This window comes from Hordeum vulgare, chromosome 3H, assembly GCF_904849725.1.
Source record: "Hordeum vulgare subsp. vulgare chromosome 3H, MorexV3_pseudomolecules_assembly, whole genome shotgun sequence".
In the NCBI taxonomy this organism is placed as follows: domain Eukaryota; kingdom Viridiplantae; phylum Streptophyta; class Magnoliopsida; order Poales; family Poaceae; genus Hordeum; species Hordeum vulgare.
This window is the reverse complement of record NC_058520.1, coordinates 109,353,019-109,363,251: the sequence shown is the minus strand read 5'-3', so window position 1 is coordinate 109,363,251 and position 10,233 is coordinate 109,353,019. Positions and strand designations below refer to the sequence as shown.

Here is a 10,233-nt window from a genome sequence, read left to right as displayed (position 1 = left end):
TACATGTCTTGTTGTAATATCTTCTAAAGGTTGGTTATGGCATAGAAGGCTAGGACATGTTGGTATGTGTATCCTTGATAGGCTTATCAAAGGTGATCATATTCTTGGTGTTAAAGATGCTATCTTTGACAAATATAGACTTTGTAGTGCCTGTCAAGCAGGAAAGCAAGTCGGTGGAAGTCATCCCGTGAAGAACATCATGACTACAAGAAGGCCACTCGAGATGCTTCACACGGATCTCTTTGGTCTCAATGCTTACAAGAGCCTCGGTGGAAATTCTTATGGTTTAGTCATTGTTGATGATTTTTCCAGATTTACGTGGGTATTCTTTCTTGATGATAAGTCGTAGGTACAAAAGATCTTCAAGAACTTTGCTCGAAAAGCTCAAAATCAATTTGAAGTGAAGATCAAGAAAGTTCGGAGCGACAACGAAACGTAGTTCAAGAACACAAATGTGGATATTTTTCTTGACGAAGAAGGTATCTCACATGAGTTCGATGGGACGTACAAGCCTCAACAAAATGGAGTTGTTTAGAGGAAGAACTGAATTCTCATAGAGATGGCCACAACAATGCTTGACGAATACAAGACGCCAAGACACTTTTGGGCAGAAACCGTGGAAACAACTTGTCACGCCATAAACCGACTCTACTTACACAAGTTTTCCGGTAAAACGACATACGAGATACTCGCCGGTAAAATACCCCAAGTTGGATACTTTCAAGTATTCGTCTCTAAGTGCTACATTCTTCATAAGCATCATCGCTCTAAATTTGCTCCTAAATCTCATGAAGGTTTCCTACTCGGTTACAGATCAAACTCTCACACTTACCGTGTCTACAACAGCTTCACTCGAAAAGATGAAGAGATGATAGATGTGAAGTTTGATGAATCTAATGGTTCACAAGTCGAACAACTGCCAAATGATGTAGGAGATAAGGAACCTTCGAAAGCCATCCAAGATCTACCTATCGGCAAGATTCGTCCCATGAAGGTGAATGAAAGTACTTCATCAACCCAAGTGGGAGCTCCTACTTCGCGTCAAGGCGAACCACAAAACCACACAGAGGCATCCACAAGCGGTACACAACATGATGAAGAAGAGGAAGAAGTACATCGTGATGATCCACCTCAACCTTCCTCACCACCACCTCAAGGAGATGACATCATCAACGATAACGAACAAGAAGATGATGATGAGGAAGCTCCACCATCGAACAAGAAGAAGTTTTCATGAGTTCGAGCAAGAGTGGACAAGGATCGTCCGCTGAATCAAATCTTCGATGACATACAAACCGTGGTAATCACTCGCTCTAAATCTCGTTTGGCTAAATTTTGTGAGCATTATTCATTTATCTCTAGCATTGAGCCTATGAAGGTAGAACAAGCCCTTCAAGACCCAAATTGGGTGAATGCCATGCACGAAGATCTACACAACTTCGAGAGGAATGAAGTGTGGAAACTTGTTGAAAAGCCCAAGGACGAGCACAACATCATCGATACTAAATGGGTGTTTCGGAATAAGCAAGATGAAGATGGTCAAGTTGTACGCAACAAGGCACATCTCGTAGCCAAAGGATACACGCAAGTTGAGGGTATGGACTACGGTGAGACCTATGCCCCCGTTGCTAGACTTGAAGCCATTCGCATTCTTCTCGCTTATGCCAATCACCATGATCTTACTATTTACCAAATGGATATCAAAAATGCTTTTCTAAACGGTGAAATTGAGGAGGAGGTTTATGTCAAACAACCTCCCGGCTTTGTGAACCCTAAGAAACCTAATCATGTTTACAAACTTCGTAAAGCTTATATGGTCTTAAAGAAGCCCCTAGAGCTTGGTACAAATGCCCAACGAAGTTTCTCATTGAAAAGGGTTTTGAGATTGGTAAAATTGACGCAACCTTATTCACTAAAAGAGTTAATGGAGAACTATTTGTGTGACAAATATATGTGGATGATATTATCTTGGTTCTACTAACCCACATTTTAGTGAGAAATTTGGAAGGTTGATGTCAGAGAAATACGAGATGTCTATGATGTGTGAGATGGAATTATCCCTTGGTTTGCAAATCAAACAATCGAGAGAAGGTACGTTTATCTCTCAAACCAAGTACACCAAGTACTTAATCAAGAAGGCCAACATGAAAGAGTGCAATGGTATGAGAAACCCCATGCCTACTAGTGGACATGTTGACCTCACTAAGGAGGACAAAGCGGTTGATCAAAAGGTTTCTCGATCAATGATCGGTTCATTGTTATATCTATGTGCCTCCTGTCTCGATATCATGTTGAGTGTTTGCATATGTGCCTGATATCAAGCTACACCTAAGGAGTGTCATCCATTGGTTGTGAAAAGAATCGTGAGATACCTAATACATACACCAAACTTTGGCATATGGTATCCCAAGGGATCTTCTTTTAATCTTGTTGGCTATTCCGACTCGGACTATGCCGGAGACAGGGTTGATAGAAAATCCACCTTGGGTACATGTCAATTTCTTGGGAGATCTCTTGTGTCTTGGTCATCCAAGAAACAAAACTCGGTATCTTTATCTACCGCCGAAGCGGAATACATACATTGCCGCCGGATCATGTTGTGCCCAATTACTATGGATGACTCAAACTCTTAAGGATTATGGCATCCATGTGAGACATGTTCCATTATTGTGTGACAATGAAAGTGCTATTAAAATTTCCTATAATCCTGTGCAACATTCTCGAACTAAACATATTCAAGTGCGACATCATTTCATTCATGATCATGTTGGTAAAGGATATATATCTCAAGCATGTTCGTACCAACAAACAATTAGCTGATATCTTTACCAAACCAGTTGATGAGAAAGTATTTTGTCATTCAAGGAGTGAGTTGAACATCATTGATGCTTCAAACTTGAGCTAGACTCACCCGGATGCATGCAAGGGCATAAGCTTGATTGTCTATTCCATGATGATATTGCTTTGATACTATCTTATATCTTGGAAAATTATGCTCCCTTGTATCGCGTCTAACCTTTTTAGGTACTTGGAAGGACTACACTCCACAAGATTGCCATCAACTCACATCAAAAGCAATCTTGTCAATGCCAAGTATCAACAACCCTGTCTTCGGAGATGAAGGAAGAAGACAACAAAACCATATCCTTGACAATTATATGATGATGAAATTCACTCATGCCATTGGATATATTATGTTATTCCTTGCCTGACTAACCAATGTAGGTGAAAAATGAACCAAAACGACAAGGATAGCTCCCAGCTCAAGACGACCATCATCAACTTTGAGCATCCACGACAAGTTCACCAACATGCCACATCATCAACATCATTCGAAGGTATGTACTCATATCCTTGATAAAGCTTTGCACCAATTCATGAGGCAAAGCAACTCAAGTGATATGAAGACATTAAGAAGCTTAATTGAAAAATGGTAACCCAATTTTGCGCTTAACAATGAGTATGACCTATGATCAAGCATTCTTGCTTGAATCCTAAAGTCAATATACTCTAATATAGGTGACCTAGTCACCGCCTAACATCTAGATGGAGATTCTTGTATGGTTCATATTTTCATTGCATGCTTTACTGGAACCATTCAACTCTCATCTATATGTATGTATATGTTTTCAAAAACAAAAAAATGTTTTCTTTTATTTCCTTTAATCTTTGGATATTTCTTTTTGAGATTCTGTGGATATTTTTTGTCTCTTCTGAGTTAAGGAGTTGATTTTCATTGTAACTCGGTCTCACCGATCTAGGAAACTCAATCTAACTAATTTCTCTGAGAGGCATATTATCATTCTTGGTTCTATCGAACCATAATGCCTCGGTGACTCCGTAGTTTATCATTGCCTATGACTTTCTGATACTTCTGAACTTTTGCCTAAGGGGAGAAAGATAATCAATGATCCCAAGTTTTATTACCTCCTAAGCTCTTATTTAACATTTCCATTTTTGCCGAAGGATGATATTATCTTGTTTCCCAAAAAAATCGAGGGGGAGAAAACTTCTCTAGGGTGAGAAATCCTCAATGATCCCACAATATAAGAGGGAGAAACATCCAGGATCCCTAACACAGGGGGGATAGTTCAAGGAACTCTTAACAAATTCTGAAGGGGGAGAAAAGACAAATTAAGGAACCCTTTTAAAGAGAGAAGAATCCAGGATCCCTTTCTCTCAATTATCCCTTACCCTTTGATCTTTTTGGAAATTAATGCCAAAGGAAAAAAAATATCAAAGCTTCCAATAAGATTCAGTCAAAGGGGGAGATATATATACCTAAGGGAAGGTCTACCTAAGGGGAGATTTACCAAAGGGGGACATAGATCAAACCTTACATACTCACGGGGAGTAGTACCATTAAGGGGGAGAGATATATAATTGTTTTAGTGCTATATATGGACTGAACTTGTCTCATCCTACCTACTCCCAATATCTACATGCTATGATTCAGGGGAGAGAAAATTCTTACATATTCATCTTTAGGGGAGAAAGTTCTAAATCTTCTTGGAGACATATCTATCATCAAATCAGGTTTCTCATATGTTCTCCATATCTTGGTACTTTTGAATCTCTTTGCATCTTTACAACAGAGTACTTTTGTGTTATCTAACATCTGCTTTCCCAATTGTAATCCTACTGCTAAGACGCTCAAGAACCTCAAGGTAAGTATATGCATCATATCCCTGTTCATGATGATCTCTTGTCCCTTGCACATATTGTTTGCAAGAGTGAGTCTTGAACATGGAAGTTCTTCATTCACATATGTTTGATGCATATAGCCAAGATTTACATGACTTGTCTTGTCCTTCTACCATGTGTGTGCCCATGCAGTCCAAAGCAGCTATCCTTTAAAAAGGATTGCACACATTTAGGGGGAGCCTGTACTAGTCATGTATCTTCAAAAGATGTCATATTCTTATGCATATCTTTAATTGAAGCTTTGATTGTATGTTGTCATCAATTACCAAAAAGGTGGGAATCGAAAGCACATATGCTCCCTTGGTGGTTTTGATAATTCATGACAACATACATTGTGTCTTGGACTAACACTTTTACCTAGTATATTTTAGGTATAGTCCATAGAGAGCATTGGTCAAAGGATTGTGAGGAGAAACCCCTTGAAGGAAAGGAATAGGATTGGCTGAAGCTTCAAGCAAGATGACTCTATATTTTACATGTGTGAGAAATGACTTTTGATTCCATAGGAAATCCAATACTATTAAAAGGGTTGAGGTACTATGATGAATTGGTTGCTCAAGTGCTTAGAGATAGCCACCAAAAATATTCACTCATTTCTCCCACAAATATCTCTGTCCCAAGCCAAACCAGCAAAATTGGTGCCACCAATATTTTCCACTTGGCCCTACTGATTTTCCAAAGACTGAACATTTGCCAAACCCTAATCTCCCGGTACCACCAAGTTTCACATCGGTGCCACCGAAAGCATGTGACCAACTTTCTGTTGAGCAAATTTCAAGAATTGGAATTTCCAAGATTGGAATTGGTCTCACCGAGGTTTGGAAAATGCTCTAGGTCATCATATCGGTACCACCGAGATTTATATATCGGTCTCACCGGGAATTGAAAAGTCTCCAAGTTTAGTGCAACTCGGTACCACCGAGATTCATTTTGGTGTCGCCGAGTTGGGAAATAATGTTGTAACAGTTGGATTTTGGGGGATGCCTATATATACCCCTCCACCTCCTCTCATTCGCAGAGGAAGCACTCAGAACACACTTACACTTGTTAGATCCATTTTTCTGAGAAAGAGCCGCGTACTCATGTGTTGAGATCAATAGATTCCAATCAAACCATTTGAAACTTGATCTCTAGCCTCCCCAAGTTGTTTTCCACAAAATCAATTTCTCCTACACATGCCAAATTTGTGAGAGAGTGATTGAGTGTTGATGAGACTATCTTTTGAAGCACAAGAGCAATGAGTTCATCGTTCTACCACATCTATTATCTTTTGGAGGGTGGTGCCTCCTAGATTGGTTAGGTGTCGCTTGGGAGCCTCCTACTTCGTGTTGTAGAGTTGAACCAAAAAGTTTGTACGGGCAAGGAGATCGCCTACTTCATGAAGATCTACCGTGAGTGAGGTTAGTCCTGTGTGGACGTAACCTATGGTGGAATAGACAAGGCCGCTTCTTCATGGACCCCTTGTGGGTGGAGCCATCCGTGGACTCTCATAGCAGTTACCCTCCGTGGGTTGAAGTCTCCACTAACATGGACGTACGATAGCACCACCTATCGGAACCACACCAAAAATCACCGTGTCTCCTTTGCGTTTGATCTTACTAAACTCTACTGCTTACTTACATGTGCAATGCCTTTACTTTTCGCTACCATATTTGTTTAGGGTGCACTAGACTTGTTAGAATTGCTAAAATCTGTCAACCATTAAAATTGGGAAAATGCTAGGATTTTAGTTTATGCAAGTAGTCTATTCCCCCCTGTAGACACCCCTTTTATCGATCCAACAGTGGCCCGTCATACTTTTCTAGTTATATGACTCATATGTCATAGACTTATTTTTTTGCCAAATCTTGCCACACTTGTGGTGGCCATTTTTTGTGGCAGTCACACTTTGCTTAAGGTTAGTTGTGGCAAAGTTAGTTATGAACCAAAAAAACTCTTACTGTCCTTGTGACGGAAGAACGACCCATGAATATCTCCCAAACTCTAAGAAAATGTGAGGCAGCATTTAAGATAAAGTTTTGTTACAGTCCTAAATAAACCATATTTTCATGCAAATATAATGGGGGATATGTGGTGGTCGACAGGTCGAGTGACTCGAGTGTGATAGTATATCTTTGATTTTATACTAGCAAAAGGGCTCGTGCGTTGCAACGGGAGAAAAAAATACCACACGCTTTTAATCTTTTTATAACCATTTTGATTTATTAAAATAAGCTAACTAACTAATGTAGTCAGTCCTATCCTATTTTGTTGAGAAATCAACCCGTCCATTGTTAATTCCACCATGATGAGAAATTGAGCGGGACAAGCAAAGCAAAACAAAGAGGCTACGTGAATTGATCAATGGACTGTTATCTTATTTCACTCATGGGGTAGAGAATGTGAGATTAGATGACAAACTGAAGGTGGTGTTCCATTCTCTCTCTCTACAACAATGCAATCTTACATTCAATACATTCATTCATCAGCAAACAAATTCCCACAAAACAAAATTTCTTGCCGGTGCTTGGCACACGTTGGAGGCATGGGGAGGGGATCTCACCAGATGACGAGTTCCTGCCGGAGGAGGGGATACGATGAGGGGAGCAAGGGTTAGGCGCCTCTATCTGGCCATAAGGAGTCGCCGTTGCCGCGCCATAACCTCGGAGTTCCCCGTGTGAGCCATGGAGGCCCGCCTCCACCTGCAAGTACTTCGCGCCGACGCGCCTTATCCGCGCGTTGCCGCCTTTCTGCATCGAGCAGACGCATCATCCCAAGTTGCTGTAGCTGTCGCGTTGATTTAATCCAGAAGTTGTGCTCGAGCGTCGAAACGGGGGTAGCAAGCGGGCAGAGGTACGGCCGCGGAGGCGGGTGGGTTGAGATCGACAGCAGTGGTGGTTGAGGTCGGCCGGGGCGGCGAGTGGTGTGGCAGCGGCCTGGGCACATGCCAGGGTGGACCAGGGTCGATGCGATCCGCTCGAGCGCCGCAATGGGGGCAGTGAGCAGGGAGAGGTATAGCCGCGGAGGCGGGTGGGTTGAGATCGGCAGCGGTGGCGTTGAGGTCGGCCGCGACGGCGAGTGGTGTGACGGCGACCTGGGCACAGGCCAGGGTGGCCCAGAGTCGACGGGAGGAGGCGATGCGTACGGCTATAATTTTTGCAGCGAATCGTTTTTCCCTTTTGCGTTGCAGATAAATGATGAAGCGCGGGTTGAATAACAAAAATTACAGGTGCTTTTTTTATAAAAATGATGTTGTGGGTTTTTCGACGGAAGCAATAGCCGTTTTATTATTAGGTATAGATCTGTGTTATCTGTCTTGTACTTTATACTGACGAGAACCTCTTGAAACTTTTGAAAATTAAAATGGCCAATTTTGTATGTAGGGAGAAATAAAAGACTGTTTTTTTTGAAAAAAAAAGAAAAACAAGAAAGACTGTTGCGAATGAGGAAATCAAAGTGTCCAGCAATGGCTCTGAAGCCCATTAATGATGGCCTCTAAAGCCCCCTAGAACAACCACCAGTTAACGGACCTAGAGATCTTTCTCTCTGCGAAATTACTTCTTTCTGTCCCGCTTCCTCTCCAACCCCACCATCAGTCCCTCCAAGCCACCCTAACCGGCGGCCATGTCGAAGTTCTGGAGACCAGGGTCGGAGAAGCCTAGCGCCTCGCTCGTCGACGATGAGGAGGGCGGCGTCCTCTTCCTCCCGACCAACACCAGCGCTTCCTCCTCGTCCTCCGGGTCCGCTCATTCAAACCCTAAACCCTCTGCCTCCTTCCCCTTCTACTTCGCGCTCCCCTACCTGAGGTTCCTAAACTTGTGCCCGGGCGCTATTCCTCTGTTTTGGTTGGTGGTAGGTTTGGGTACGCGTCCTTGGAGAGGCTGAGGCAGCGGCTGCCGGTGTACAAGTACCGCAAGGCCATCCTCTACCTGGTGGAGCGGCATGGTACGACCATCATCGTCGGCGAGACGGGTAGCGGCAAGTCCACGCAGATCCCTCAGGTACTTTCCTCCAGCCAATTTTCTCTCGTACGGCCAATTGGGGGGGGGGGGGGGGGGGCTCCCTAGATCATTTGAGAATCTGTTTCTGTGCTGCGCTCTATCCCCGGGGGGGGGGGGCATTCGGCCGAAGAAGTGGTGTGTATCATCGGTGTTGTATTTGGATTCCAACAAGCACCTCACGTTTACTGGATTACTGACTGGGCGAGATAAAGGGCTTTGCCTTATACTCCCTCCGTTCCTAAATATAAGACCTTGTAGAGATTTCATTATAGACTGCATATGGAGCAAAATGAGTGAATCTACACTTTAAAATATGTCTATATACATCCGTATGTAGTCCATAGTGCAATCTCTACAAGGTCTTATATTTAGGAACGGAGGGAGTATTTTGTAGCAGTGATGGTTCCTCGTTTCTGCATTTGATTGATGCCTCTGGTTCGTATTTTCTATCGTGTCACCATATTGTGTGCCGACATCCTACCAATATAAGTATATATCAACCAATTCTCACAGTAGGATATTAAGCATGAAGAATGGCTGGGGTGACAGATCACTTACATGCATTATCAGATAAGAGTGGTGAGGGGACAGAATAAAAATAGAGAGGCGAAACATTGTTTACAACTGAACTGAGCCATATCTTTGTAATATACTCTGGATACTGTTGACATTGAAATTCGAAGCCATGCTGAACCAAAGTAGTTTGCTTAGTTGCACCTATATTTCAATTGACTCTAGATCTGCTCCAGTTTTTGAATCTCAACATATATACTTGAAGGTTGATGGAAAGTGTAGTTTGGTTGGTGAAAATGCCAATTTATAATATTTGAAAGAATGTAAGCCGCACACGTCAAAACTCTTATGCGTATTGCCTATCACATCATCTGTAACTGTTATGCCTACTGCCTATCTCATCAACTTACTTGCAGACTATGTTTCATTTCTAACTTCATTGTATTTTGAACCAGTATCTTAAGGAGGCTGGTTGGGCTGAGGGTGGTCGACTTATAGGTTGCACCCAGCCAAGACGATTGGCTGTGCAGGTATCAAATGTTTAAATGTTCATCAAGTTGTGCATCCTTTTCTAGATGCTATGTAATACTAGGTCTCTCTTTTTACTGTCCTGTGAGAGCATGCACCAGATTATTCTTTTGGGTGCGCCCCTAGCATGGCGAGTAAGGCTCTTAGCTAATTATCTGGAGAAAGTTTCTATATTATATAGTTCTGGATGCTCTTCTATCACATTCTACCTCTCTTTATATATAGCTCCAGGTCCATGCTAAATTTGTAGCAAATCAAATCCTAAAAATATGGATCTAAGAATTTTTCTTTATTAGGGAGAGATAACTCCTAAAGATAAGCTTGGACTTTCTCAGCAATGGAGGCTTATCCAGCTGCCCCTTTGAGACCTAGCCGTTTGTGACAGGGTTGTCATGTGGTAGTCCCCAAAAGTGTGTAACAGGAGACAACACCCTGCAAAATTATGTATCTTAACTACTCTATGTGACAATCCAACATTGAAATGCATTCTGCTGGGAACTTATTCATG

At 42.2% G+C, this 10,233-nt stretch overlaps 1 protein-coding gene across 3 annotated transcripts in view; it reads left to right on the top strand.

The window, feature by feature from the left end:
• Positions 1-8,221: 8,221 nt before the first annotated feature.
• The window catches only part of LOC123443153 (probable pre-mRNA-splicing factor ATP-dependent RNA helicase DEAH9), a 42,345-nt gene continuing 40,333 nt past the window's right edge, over positions 8,222-10,233 (top strand). For 2 of the 3 annotated variants that reach the window (XM_045119437.1, XM_045119438.1), the window contains exons 1-3: positions 8,222-8,423; positions 8,540-8,684; positions 9,653-9,727. In XM_045119437.1, coding sequence (XP_044975372.1) covers positions 8,308-8,423; positions 8,540-8,684; positions 9,653-9,727 — 336 coding nt within the window. In that variant the 5' untranslated portion in view covers positions 8,222-8,307. The remainder of the gene's footprint in view (positions 8,424-8,539; positions 8,685-9,652; positions 9,728-10,233) is intronic. The other variant, XM_045119436.1, reaches the window with a different exon arrangement.